At 45.9% G+C, this 14,374-nt stretch overlaps 1 protein-coding gene across 17 annotated transcripts in view; it reads left to right on the forward strand.

Annotated features, from left to right (window-relative positions):
- The window catches only part of SH3KBP1 (SH3 domain containing kinase binding protein 1), a 341,435-nt gene that overhangs the window by 65,739 nt on the left and 261,322 nt on the right, over positions 1–14,374 (forward strand). Inside the window, exon 1 of one of the 17 annotated variants that reach the window (XM_067023818.1) lies at positions 13,595–14,074. The exons of 14 other annotated variants lie outside the window; for them this stretch is intronic. In XM_067023818.1, coding sequence (XP_066879919.1) covers positions 14,024–14,074 — 51 coding nt within the window. In that variant the 5' untranslated portion in view covers positions 13,595–14,023. Of the gene's footprint in view, positions 1–13,594; positions 14,075–14,374 lie in introns of those variants that run through there. 2 more of the 17 variants (XM_067023822.1, XM_067023813.1) reach the window with 2 other exon arrangements.

The raw sequence follows: 14,374 nt of genomic DNA on the forward strand, positions 1-14,374 counted from the left end.
TCTCCAAAAACAGGAAGCAGAACATTCCAAGTTTATAGCACAAAGTAAATTTGATGCATTGTATAAAATCTTTATTTAAGGAGCTCTTAAGGAGTGTATGCCATCTTCCAAAGTTTATTGAAGAACATGAAATGGAATCAATGGTAGTCGTTTAAAATAAAAATGGTAATTTTTAGAATAAAAGTTTTCATATGTGAACAAGCTTCAAGATAACTAAACTTCTCCATTTTAGATTTTCAACTCATCCATTCGACTTTTATTTGATGATGACCTTTTAAAAAACATTATTTATTTATTTGTTTATTTTGGCTGCGTTGGGTCTTTTTTGCTGTGCACGGGCTTTCTCTAGTTTCGGCGGCCGGGGGCTACTCTTTGTTGTGGTGCGCGGGCTTCTCATTGCGGTGGCTTCTCTTGTTGCGGAGCATGGGCTATAGGTGTGCAGGCTTCAGTAGTTGTGGCATGCAGGCTCAGTAGTTGTGGCTCGTGGGCTCTAGAGCACAGGCTCAGTAGTTGTAGCACACAGACTTAGTTGCTCCGCGGCATGTGGGATCTTCCTGGACCAGGGCTCAAACCCGTGTCCCCTGCATTGGCAGGCGGATTCTTAACCACTGTGCCACCAGGGAAGTCCCGATGATGACCTTTTAAAAATCATATTTTCATTTAAGGTTTGCTTTATATATGTAAAAACGGCTGTAGCATGGGTAATATTGAAAAGCTGATCTTCCCTCTTCCCCACAATACATTGTGTGCTGGAAGAGAGCCTGTTGTGCCCTTGTCTTTCTCCTAAGTCATTTCATTCAGCCTCTTCTGCTGTGATCTGTGAGCCTGGTCAGGTCAGCCACATTCAGCACGTCCTTACTGAGGTCTGTGCCCAGGACTCAGCGGGCTTTGATCTGGAGCATTTTGTGCCCAGTGATCTAGAAGCCAGAGTCTGCATTTATTAGCCCCAAGACCTTGGGGAACCTATTTAATTCCTATGCCCAGGTATCCATCTATTTCCTCCTGTGCAAAATGGGAAGGCCACACCGGTATACCTCTTTGTTAGTGTCCTTGGAGAGATGCATGAGATCACACGTGTAGGGCAACTCAGAGGAGTGTTTGATACTTATTAATCAGTCAACAAATACTAGCTATTAATAGAAGTATTCAACCACTCTGAGAGACTGGAAAAATACAGAGATGGTGTTTGTCAGGTGGATGCTGTGGGCAGCGGTGCTGAGCTGGAGGTAGGGGTGCAGGTTTTCTTTGTGGTGGGGTAAGTAGCAGCCCTGGAAGATGGAAGGGCGGGGGAGCTGGCGGGGGGAGCTGTGCAGGGAGGGCCACAGTCTGCGATGCCCTTCGTCCCCGTCAGCCTGGCAGGGAGCTTCTGAGCCAAGGCTGCCCAACGGAGGAGCAGAAATGGGCAGAAACAGGCAGAAGTGGCCAGGCGCTGGCACTCCCCGCCTGCCCCCCAGGCCAGTGATTGGCAGGGGCTGCCGAGGGGAGCGCGACCTCAGCTTGAAAGCAACCTAGGGTCTGGGGCAGATGCTGAAGACCTGAGGTCTGTCCTGAAGGGACATGTGGGCAGCACACCTCAAGGGCTGCCTAGGAGATGTTTCCTTTTACTTTAGTTTCTTAACTCCCAAGGGGATTTGTGTTTCCCCTGCCCCCAGGCTCAGGGGTACATTTCATCATCTTTCTGCCACTGAGGAACATGAGACAAGCAGTTCTCCAGGGAGGTTCAGGGAGAGTAAAGGTGAAAATGTGAGTGTCTCTTTAATATGTGGTCACTGCATACGTTAACATGAAAGCCACACATGGATGTATTTAGCTCCTTGTGGAATGAGGTGCATGACGTTGGCCCCTTTTCACCCTTCGCTGCCTGTTTTGCTCGTCATGAAGGAAGGAGAGTTTCATTTGTTGTCATCCTCCCTCTGGGACCACCAGGTTTTTCTCAAGAAAACCGACAAAGAGATGATATCCTGTGTCTGGGTGTCCGGGTGGAAAACAAAGCGGGCTGGCCTGCGTTTGTGAGCCAGGAGGTTGTCTGAGCCAAACCACATCCTGCCCCAGCTTTCTTGAGGCAGGTGGTCCCAGATGGAGGCCCAGAGCGAGGAGCCGTGGACCTCGCTCCCCCGAGAGACCTGGGACACTGCTCCGTTCCCAGGTGGTGTGGGGACACTGACTGCTGTCTCCTCTTACACCCAGCCTTTCTTCAAAGGAGGCAGGACAGCTCATTGGTGGCCGTGCTGAAGCTCTCAGGGCTGTAATTTTCCTGGCTGTAAAACAAGGCCATGGTCAAGATCTGAGATAACTAGTTTCAGTACAGTGGGGGGCCAGGTTACAATGAAAAAGGACCGGTTTTTGCACATCATGGAAGAAAAAAATAAATTCAAATTGTATTTAAGAGATTTACCATAGATGTGCATTTTAGTCACGACTATAATAAACTATAATGGGCATTGATGTGTTGAAACGTGAATATGTTCTTAGCAAGGCCGTGCGTGTTTGGACAGCATCTCATTGTCTGCAGCGTGATGCCAGCTGCTGAAGGCTTCGGTTACTCAGGATTTGTTTTCTGACCACATACGATTCATAGTAAAGAAACGGCATCCAAATCAATAGGTTGGCAGATTATGGGCAAAAGATACATGATGAGTCTTTAACACCATAATTATTATCAAGTTATAACTGCTAGACCTGCAGTCACACTGTAATATTGAGACCTTCATGGGCACAAATAGAAAAGGAATCAGGTTTATTGCTGTCATTCTGTAACTGCTCACAGCTTGGCTTGTATTCAGTCTTTTACTATTCCTCTCAGTGGCAAAATTGTGAGTGTGTGCACAACTTTTTCCTCTCCAAATCTTGAAACTGGAATAATTGCCAACCCGACTACAAAAAAGTACATCTGCCATAGGAAAGTAGCTTCGCCTCTTCTGTGTTAAATGAATAATTATGACATTAGGCTCTGGTGGCACATAATATGAATTTTGAAACACATTTGAACCTGGAGCATGTCAGGTTTGTGTGGTTTCAACTGTTGAGAAATTGCTTCTTTGTGCTTATTGATATTTTTTTTTCAGGGAACACTCTGTTATTTGGTTCAAAATGTCACACGACAGATGATCTCTTTGGTACATATAATCCGTGCAATTATAGTGTGAGCTTCTGTCAGTGGTGGTTAAAAATCCATATACCTTTCTTTTATCCTCTGATATTTTTAATTCAATTTAACTCATCCTTTTATTAAAGCTTGAATTTGAATGGGTTCCATTAACAGGTATTTTTTTAAAAATTGTCTTTATTTTTGGCTGTGTTTGGTCTTTGTTGCTGTGCACGGGCTTTTCTCTAGTTGCGGTGAGCAGGGGCTTCTCTTGTTGAGGAGCACGGGCTCTAGGCACGCAAGCTTCAGTAGTTGTGGCCCTCGGGCTCAGTAGTTGTGACTTGCAGGCTCAGTAGTTGTGGCACACAGGCTTAGTTGCTCCATGGCATGTGGGATTTTTCCGGACCAGGGCTCAAACCCGTGTCCCCTGCATTGGCAGGCAGAGTCTTAACCACTGTGCCACCAGGGAAGCCCTATTAACAGGTATTTTAAGGTGACCATCAGTCTAGGGTGCTGCCAGTCGTCAGCCGAACATCATCCCCAGCCCTGGAGCTGGAGGTGCAATTTAATTTTGAGCCTGTTGCAATGCAGGGATGTAGCTGATGTGTAAACAGCTCTGGTAACAACATAGCATAGTTGACAAGCGATGGTTCTCAGGCAGGGGAAAGTGTGTTATTTAGCTGTCTAACTGGTCACTCTGATTCCAGTTCTACCTGGTGTACATCTAACAGAGCCACACATGATAATTAAAGCTACAGATTCATCATTGGTGGAGTCATCTCATTTAAGGCTCATTACAGCCAAACATAGGCCTGTCTTCATTCATTATAATAAAAGCCAAACGTATCCACCTTACTTAAAATGATATTTCCTTTTTTTCCTTTTAATTGGCATGTACAAGTGAATACTAAAGCATAAATATAATTAAAAGTCACCCTCTTTGCTAATGCAACATACCGTAGGGCTCTTCTTGGCCTGTGACAGGCATTTGCCATCCCCAGACTGTGTGGTCACGCAGGCTTCTCTGAGCCCTGTAACCCATCATGGGGTCTGTTGTGATGGCAGAGATTGGTAGGTTATTCATGTCTACCCACTTTTTCCCCCAGAGTGGCTAGAATGGTCGTAGTATAGAGCAGAAGTGTGTTAAATATTCATCTAGTTTAATTGAATTTAATATATAATCCTTAAGATTAATCTGAAGTTTTGGAGTCATTAATGGTTCATTTTTTTCATAGCATATAATTTACTTGCTGTTATCTAAGGTAGTGAATTATTTAAGTAAAAGGGAAAGTTCTTTGCATGAGATGGATCTTACCAAGCCATTGCTGCTTTCATTTATATGCGATTAACGGTTATATTAAATTAGGAACGCAGGTAAGGGGAGGTGTGGCAGTCTGAGATCTGCGATGTTAGCTTCCCATGTGTTGCCTGATATACTGCAGCCTGGGATCCAGCACTTGCTGAATGACCTGTGGTCCACAGGCACATGCATTAGTAACTTCAAATTCCCATGAATATGAATAATAATGGTTGGCTATCAGTTTAAAGGACAGTGAACCAATTAATATGTAATATTGTCATATACTTTGATTTATAAACATGCACAAATAAATTGTTCTCTTTCAGGACATTAATTTTTCTATTTTAGTTTCTTCTCTTAGTTCTTTAACACTAAATTTTAATGGTATTGGGGTGATTTATGTATTTTCATGACAGTTTCTGAAGTGTTGCCAAAAATGATGGTTGTTTTTAAAAATTCGGGTGATTTCTATATATTGTTGAACAAGAACCAAATATTGTATACATATCTCAGTCTATTTATACAGTAGTGCTGTTTTCCACCGTGGCCACCCACACCTTGATCTTGAAATGTCACTGAACTGTTAAAATAATAGAAGGGCACGAGAATATAAACAACATCTACCTACCCACCACCTAGTTTTATCAAATGTTACCATTTTGTCATACTTACTTTTGATTCTTTGAAAACCAGTAAAGAGGGCTTCCCTGGTGGCGCAGTGGTTGAGAGTCCGCCTGCCGATGCAGAGGACACGGGTTCGTGCCCCAGTCCGGGAAGGTCCCACATGCCGCAGAGCGGCTAGGCCCGTGAGCCTTGGCCACTGAGCCTGCGCGTCCGGAGCCTGTGCTCCACAAAGGGAGAGGCCACAACAGTGAGAGGCCCGCGTACTGCACAAAAAACAAAACAAAACAAAACAAAAACAACCAGTAAAGAGACTTCTGGTTTCAGCTCAGAGATGTAGAGAGCTGCAAAAACGTCCCTCCCATGCTTATAAGAAAAAATCTGGACAGACTAGAGATTAACAGAGAACTGAGTTCGCAGAGCAAACGGCCATTTCAAAATCTGGAGAGAGAGGGGGGCATTTTCTGAGACCCAAGACTTTTGTTTACTAGAGACAGAAGCCACCAGACACCATAGCAGTAGGTAGAAAGATGAAGCTAAAGTTGTAACAGATTGCCGGAGGCTGAGTGTGGGCTAGCTTGAGTGCAAAGCTCCTGGGGGCAGCAGTGGGGTAGAAGGGGGTCCCACCCTTTTGCAGGCCTTCCCTCCAGGAGCCCCACCTGGCTCTCACAGGGGAGACTGAGGAAAATCCAGAGAAAACTCACGGTGTTGGCTGGGGGTACTGGCTCAGGAGCCATTGAGAAATCCACTCAGACCCTTGTCCCTTAAGGAAAAAAAGGCTTATTCTGCAGGGGGAAGGACATGGTCTGAGGGCACTGGTGAAATGCCATTGCAGCTGGGGGAAGGAATTCCACTCAGCCCCAGCCCCCCACCTCACCTAAAAAAAGTCTTAATCTGCATGGAGACTGGTGTCAAGGCTGTGGACTAAGAACCCCTGCAGCTGGGGAGAAGGGGTGGTGGAGCTCTGTCCCGGAAGAGGGGCAGGAGCGCTTGTGAAGGCGAACCCTCACCTCCCAGACACAGGCCCCAGCCCTGGCCCCACGTGCACTCCAAAGACTGAGGCTTAGGATATTTGAGAACCCATTCTCCCCCCACCCCCAGCATGTTAACAAGCCTTCAGGAGTAAGGACAGTGGATCATAGCAGGGAGAGGTGCTAGAGACAGGCTCTCTCTGGGGAGTAGTACAAAGGGAATCCCCAAAACCAAGAGGGGGACCCAGAAAAGGAGATCACTAGAGGAATTTGAAGTTTCTCATGTCCATAGGAACAACCCACGTCAACATAGCCCAACTGTTGACTAGATTAACATAAATCCCCACACTAAGGGCTCATTGACCTCAGTAGCTACTGCCCTATACAAAATGTCTGGCTTTCAACCAAAAAAATTACAAGGCATGCCAGAAGGCAAGAAAATGCAGTCTGAAGAGACAAAGCAATCATCAGAGCCAGACGTAGATATGACACAGCTGTTGAAAGTATCAAACACATATATTACCTAGCTCTGTCCACTCAGTGCCCTTCGTGTGCCAGGTGCCATTTTAGGAATGTGCTTCACAAGGTCTGTGCCCTTAGAGAGCATACATTCTAACAGAGGAAAGAGAGCCTAACTGCAGACAAGCAAAAAACAACAACAACAAACAAGCCATAAACCATGAAGCATGCAACAAAGAAATACAGGAGGGGGAAAGGATAGAGTGACTGACCGGTGGAGTGTGTGAGCTGTTTCAGCCAGAGTCATCAGAGAAGGCCTCTTGGGGGAGATGACATTGTAGCTCACACCTGAGTGATGAAGAGGTTCCTGCCATTACTCGGGCCATCTAAGTCGAGAACAGCCAGTGCAAAGGCCCTGAGGCATGAACAAGCTTGGATCCCCTCAGCTTTAGAAGGTCACAGCGCTAGGGAGATATTGCTGATGAGAGCGGCCCTTGCAGCTGAGTCACTGTCAAGGCTAACCCAGGGAGGAAGTAGTGGGTGGGTTCCCTCCTGCTCACATTCTTCTCTGTTTTAAACACTGAGAGTAATTACTCCTCTCCCCACCCCCATTTTGAGGGACGGGAAGAGCCAATTTTACCTTTTTTATAACCGCTTCAGGACCTGGCACAGAGTGAAAAGGAACGTGAATTTGCTGTTGTGAGCAGAGGCCTTATTATTTATCCAGTAAAGGTGTATTACTTACTCCTCTCCTAATTGTAGGGAACGTGCATTAACTCAGCTAATCCTCACCCCAACCCCACCCCAGGTAGTGATTATTCCTGTATTACAGACAGAAAACTGAAGCCCACAGAGGTTACCTGACTTGATGGAGATTGCAGCTGTATTATAGGTCAACCTTGGTATCTGAACACCAGTAGCCCGACTTCACGTGATTGCCTTGTAAGAACTAACTGGAAGGATGGGTATTCTGAAAATGAGCCTCTGGTTGGGGGGTGGGAGAAAGGAACATCATTGTTTCATTCTTAGGGTAACTCGGTTTACATTAAAGTGTTGGCTAGTGAAACCTCCCAGGGAAGTGGATTTAATAAATACACTGAATGATCTATCATTTGTTCATTTGTTATGAGTGCTTTAAAACAGATGAAAATGGGTAGCTTAAACAGTTTCAACATCCCAATTCCCTCTGCTATCTTACTACTACATATATTACTATGTAGTATTAATACTGTGAAGGCAATTGTCTGGCATTTGCCTACCCAGAACGTTCTGGAAAGCAGCATTTGTGATCTCAATAAGTGTTATGTCATTGGTACCAGTCTGCTGCTTTGTAGAATGCATTTTTCACCTGCTCAAATGCTTTTCATAATTTTTTTCTATAATAATGTTTATCCACTGAGAATAAATAAGTCATAATATAAATAAACCATATTAAGTACACAATTTGAGGGGGAGAACTTTACATATTCATTGATTTCTTCCTTTCTTTTTTTCTTTTTTTGCCATTAGAGGAAAGAAAAAAAACTTTCCCCCAAGCACCTCTCTTGATACGACCAGAAGGTTGCTCGTGTTGGGTAATGAAACATTCGTTGAAGGAAATGCAATCTGGGTGGAGTGTTCTCTAACCAGTAGTAATAATTGAGCACCTCCTGTGTACATAGTTCTCTTATCTGTACCATTTATGGTACTACATACTGGGAGGGAAAAACATCAAACTCTTATACAACATTTCTTTTTTTTTTAACATCTTTATTGGAGTATAATTGCTTTACAATGATGTGTTAGTTTCTGCTTTATAACAAAGTGAATCAGTTATACATATACATATGATCCCATATCTCTTCCCTCTTGCGTCTCCCTCCCTCCCACCCTCCCTATCCCACCCCTCTAGGTGGTCACAAAGCACCGAGCTGACCTCCCTGTGCTATGTGGCTGCTTTCCACTAGCTATGTATTTTACATTTAGTAGCGTATATATGTCCATGCCACTCTCGCTTCGTCCCGGCTTACCCTTCCCCCTCCCCGTATCCTCAAGTCCATTCTCTAGTAGGTCTGCTCTTATACAGCATTTCCCATGGACCAGAGAGGTTAAGTAACTTGCCCAGGAGAGAACAAATAGTCAGTGCCAGAGCTGAATTTGAACCTGTTGGTGGTTTAACTCGAGTCCATGCTCTCTCACTCCTGATTGTACTATGGCACAGGGGTACAGGATTGTCTGGGTGGTCTTGGCTACATTAAAACAACAACTGGACTTCCCTCGTGGCGCAGTGGTTAAGAATCCGCCTGCCAGTGCAGGGGACATGGGTTTGGGCCCTGGTCCGGGAAGATCCCACATGCCGCGGAGCAACTAAGCCCGTGCGCCACAACTACTGAGCCTGTGCTCTAGAGCCCGCGAGCCACAACTACTGAGCCTGTGTGCCACAACTACTGAAGCCCACGTGCCTCGAGCCGGTGCTCCGAAACAGAGAAGCCACGGCAATGAGAAGCCGACGCATCGCAAAGAAGAGTAGCCTCTGCTCACCACAACTAGAGGAAGCCCGCGCGCATCAGTGAAGACCTAACACAGCCAAAAATAAATAAATAAATTTAAAAACAACAACAACAACAGTGCAGAGCTTAATTAGCATGAGGGGTACCGGGTACCATAATCTGTCAGGTTCTAAGAACCTGCTAGAAATCTTTGCTGAGCTGGGTGTTATGCTACTGAAAGATTTTTTTGTTTTTAATATGCAGCTACATTCACTCAGAACCACAACTTCCTGTGAATGCCTTATGATGTTATTTGAACAAGAGAAATAAGCGTATGAATTTTTAAAAAGTTTCTTGTAGTATATTGATTTTTAAGAATGGATGCAATTAATAGTTCTCATGAGTCCTAAGAATTATTCACCTTGGCATGCTTTGGGTCCACGTAGAGCTCTTTAATACTCAAAGACTTTGCAGGTCCTGCTGCTGTTGCTGTGCCGGTGTAGGAGTCGAATGTGGCTGGTAGCTTTAAACATGCGCGGTAATGTAAGTGTTGACGCTGCCAGCACAAATGGAAAAATGTATTGCTTTTATTGAAAACACAGGCTGTGTCTAGTCTTTTGACTCCCTTTACATTTAATCTCATAGTCTCTGGGAGGGTGGGAGGGAGGGAGCCGGATTTGGCCCTTTTGTCATTCATCAGTAAGATCCTGACAAACTGTGGGATGTGAATTCTGCTGCTTCTCTCACTTGTGAAGGGGAAATGAGCAAAACACAGCCTAGGAGATTGTGAAGCCAGGTGATGGTGTAGCCCAAGCTTCTCAAACTCTGTCGTGCCTTCCAGCTTTCTGGATCCATCCTTTCCCATCTTGTTAAAATGTAGATTCGGATCCAGGGGGTCTAGGCTGGGTGAATGGGGGAAGGCCGGGACTGATGCTTCTTTTAGTAGCAAGGGTGTAACTGACCCTTTTCACCCAGCCCTCTATTTGGGGGCCGTCTTGATCCCCTGAATCACCTGGGGGAGTTTGAACACCATGGATTCCCAGGCCACACACCAAACTGATTGGATTAGAGTCACAGGGGCTGAGGCTAGGCAGGTATTTAGGGAGAAAAAAAAGCTACTGGTGATTTGGTAATCAATCTGTCACCTTTGTTTTTCTTTTGGCGGGGGAGAAGGGGGATAATGACAGCTTTGAAAACTTCACTGTTGGAATCAGATTGAGATGTTTAAAGACAAACTATCTGACATCCCAAGGGCTTCCTGTTTGATCTAAACTTCCTGAGAAAGCCCGCCCACCCCCATCCCACCCTGGCCTGCCAAGGGAATTGACCAGTTCTTTAAGATTCTGCACAGACTGGCTTAAATCAGGGAGCATAGAGAAAAAGGAGAGTACTTAATGGTTGGTTTGCTGACCTGCTTAGCACTAGATAATGTCTCTGCAGGCTCCCGGAGTGCGTCCAGGGAAGCTGGGACCCAAATATGGGAAAGAGGAGTCATGATTTTGAGGTAGGAGTTGAAATTACCATTGTGAATATTTGAAGTGTTGTTTCAGCTCTTTCCTCGCTCCTGTGTTGGAGTTTCATTTCTGGTGGTGTTCCGAGAGCGAGAGCCGGGACAAGCGGGAGGGCTGGGCCATATCGTTGTTGTGATGAAGCACCAACTCCACGGTGGGCTTCTGCAGGTTGTTCCTTTCACAGAGTGACTTCTTCTTGTTTTTGAACGCTGAGACTCTCCAGGAACTGGCTTTTTAGCATTTCTTAAATTTTGCTATTTATCTTTTCCCCTGAGATCTGCAGGAAGATCAGACACCAGGTGGAGACGATCTTGCCAACCAACATTCCTGCATCTAATTGGGTCCTTTTTAAAATGTGTAGTCTTGCTTTAAAACCAGGTGTTTCCCATTCTTGTTGCGTTTGTGACTTTCGGTACCCCAGCTCCTTACCTTGTCTAAGGGTTAAAAAAAAATAAGGGACACTCCATAATCAGAAAAAATAGTCGGACGTTCCTGCCCTTCCTTATCTTGAAAGCTTGTCCACAGTGAGAGAGATGCTGTGCACTGTCACCATTACCTTCTGCATCAGGGAGCGTTTGAGCCGGGAAGCAGAAGGTGCTCGGCATGGTCGGAGACAGGGGTTTCTTACAGGGTGGCGTGTACCTGTTGTGGGCACCTGTGTCCCTTGCTGAGCCTGAAGTCGCTCTAGGAAAGTGGGTTTGGCGGGAGCCAGGACACTCGGGACCTACCTCTGGCTCTCCCACCCCCAACGTCAATGACACAAGGGACCTATAGGAGAAGCTGGTGTCTTTCCCCAAAGAGAAAGCTCAGACCAGTTCAGTGGGTGTCCATCAAGTGTCTGTCATGTCTGGAGTGCTGTTCTAGGCCCTGGAGTCTAGCCTGATGGGAGAGATAGACCCAGAAACATACTTTTTCAGCCCACTGTGACAAGCAGTCAGTCTGCTCAGGGAACCCAAAGGGAGGGGACCTAAGAGCCGGGGTACGCTAGGAAGGACTAGATCGGGTGAAGAGGATAGCTAGGGCGAGCAAGGAAGCAGGTGCAGTGTCAGCAGAGGCAGAGGGGAACAATTTGATGAGTTTCTGGAAGTGAGCCTCACCAGCGAGTAAAATGGGAAGTGGGGAAAGTGAAATCGGGAGGTGACAGGGACCTTGCGTCCCTTTGTAAGGAACTTGGATTCTATGGGAAATCAGGAAGCACTGAAAGGAAGGATTTTAAGCAGTGGCGTACTGCTGTCAGGTGTGGATGGAGGAAAAGTCTCTTCAACCTGTGACTTCTCCTGAATGAGCATCTGCTCCCATGTAGCTTTTTTTAAAAATAAATTTATTTATTTATTATATTTATTTTTGGCTGCGTTGGGTCTTTGTTGCTGCGCACAGGCTTTCTCTAGTTGAGGCGAGTGGGGGCTTCTCTTCGTTGCGGTGCGCGGGCCTCTCATTGCGGTGGCTTCTCTTGTTGCGGAGCACGGGCTCTAGGCGCGTGGGCTTCAGCAGTTGTTGCACGTGGGCTTCAGTAGTTGTGGCGCGTGGGCTCTAGAGCACAGGCTCAGTAGTTGTGGTGCACAGGCTGAGTTGCTCCACAGCATGTGGGATCTTCCTGGACCAGGGCTCGAACCCATGTCCCCTACGTTGGCGGGCGGATTCTTAACCACGTTGGCAGCCGGATTCTTAACCACTGCACCACCAGGGAAGTCCCCCCCCCCTTTTTTTTTAAACAGCTCTTTTGAGATCTAATTTATATACTGTAAAATTTACCCATTAGAAGTGTCCCATTCAGTGGTTTTTAGTATATTTACAGAGTTGTGTAACCATCACCACAATCTAATTTTTGAACTTGTCCATCACCCCCAAAGGAAACCTTGTGCCCATTTGCAGTCACTCCCATTTCCACGCCCAGCCTTAGGCACTCATCTTTGTAATTTCTCCCTTTTCTTAAACCTTAAGTGGAATGTTTTCTGTGAGTGTTTTATTAACTTTAGAGGAGTCTCTTGCCAAATTACAAACTCTTGCTCTTGGCTCCGCAGACCGTTCCTGTCAGCAGTGCTTTAGATCACATGTAACAGAAACCTGTCTAGGACTGGATTAAACGTGGATATTTGTATCTCAGTAATCGGGAGGCTACAGGTAGGTTGGACCCTGAGGGCCGTGTGATCAGCTGCTTAATGTGACATCACAGACCTGTGTTCTTGCTGTCTCTCCACCATGGTATCGGTCTGGCAGTAGTTTCACCCAAGGGCTGGTTTCTCTGTGGTTGTCAGGCAGTTGTAGGGTGTCATCCTTTGGCAGCGGGGCCCGCTGCTTCCTTGTTCATAGCTGGTATGTAGGAGGGGTCCTTTCCTGCAGTCTGATGGGCGAGCTTAGTTCCTGTTGCCCACCCTGAACCAATAATTGGCTTACAGTTAATTAGGCTGCCACTCTGGAGCTGGGAATGGGCTCTATGGGGGACAGGTGGGCACCTGTGACCTAGAGTGAACTCTGCTGGGTAGGCTTGTGAGTAATGGTACCTGAGCATTTTTGCAGCTGACCCTAGCCTTACGTCTCTGTGAAAAGTGTCATCAATTCAGATCTCACCAGTTCAGGAGTTCATCACAGTCTGGTCAGGGAGTGCTCTGAAGTTTACCTTTGGATGATGTAATAGTGTGGGCAGTAGTGGGAATGGTGGTAACATTAACTTACGTGGGATATTAATGATTTCAGTCTCTTTAGAAAAACCTGTTTGCTTTAGGATGGAAATGTTTAAATGTCACTAGTAGTAAATAATAGAATATCATTCTTATCTAGTTATTAAGTTAGCCCCTTGGAATCTCTCCTGGAGGAAAAAAAATAAAATCCTGTCCTAAATATGTCAGTTTTCGAGTTACTATATGAACTTGGAATTAACAAAAATTGACTTTCTTTCAAGTATAATTCACACTTCACTAAGCCAAATAGACATTCTGCCAGTTATCTGGACTTTATTAAAGTTTGCTTTATATGTAGTAGAAAAATCAAGGTAGGCCTCTGCTTTGCACAGTCATTTGTTTGATTACGAGCTGTATTTTCAAGTCTATTTTGGAGTGAGGTTTGTCCTCATGTAAGTACTGAGCGTTTGCTGGTGCAGCTCTTAATGGTGAGAACGGATGTTGAAGAAAGCAAACACCATATGCCCTTTGTTTCCCGTGCATGTCCCCTCCTGGAGGCTGGGTGGAGTGTTTCAGCTGTCTCGAATAATCTCCATTTTGCTGTGACTGCAGACTTTGTGGTTCTCCAGCTCTCTTCTCTGATGTTAGTTACAACTTCTTCCTAATTAGGTGGCTCTTTTTCCTCTTTCTCCCCGGGGTCATAAAGGTTCCACACTCTCAAGTGCCAGAGACTGGATTCATTTTGGAAAAAAACACATTTCACTCGATTTGTGACAGAAATAAGCGCAGAGAGAGGAAAAAAAAAAAAAACCCACCCAGTGTGAATGTGTAGCGGGAGGGGCGGGTGGGCTGGGTACGGGACAGGATGCTTAGAATAATTCTGCTGCCAAGTGAATCACAGAGACTTGCAGTTCTCGGCGAGCACGGAACACACTCCTGCCCAGAGTTCAGACACAGTCAGCCTGCTCTCACCATTTCATACTCCGCGGTATGGAGCTTTCCGCAGCCAAAGGCCCGAGTGCTGCCGATGCGTCTGAGGTTGTAAGTAGGCCATACATCTGTTTCGATTGTTATTATGTCTGCATCTTTTGTAGCCTGTTGCCCGACTGCTTTGCAGGCGGGGAGGGGGAGGCACGATGGGGAATTTGGTCCTGGCTCAGTCCTTCCGAGATGGTGAGCAACACCGTTTTCCATTTGGACGCGGGTGTTTGAGTTTTCTTGTTTGCGGAGGAAGGGAATTTCTTTCCCCAAGCCCTCCTCAGTGACAGAAGTGGCTTTTGGCTGAGCCCCTTTGGTAGCGGCACCCATAAAGATTTGGAACAGGCCTGTCATCTGGCGAAA

The sequence above is a fragment of the Kogia breviceps genome, chromosome X (assembly GCF_026419965.1).
Source record: "Kogia breviceps isolate mKogBre1 chromosome X, mKogBre1 haplotype 1, whole genome shotgun sequence".
Lineage (NCBI taxonomy): Eukaryota > Metazoa > Chordata > Mammalia > Artiodactyla > Physeteridae > Kogia > Kogia breviceps.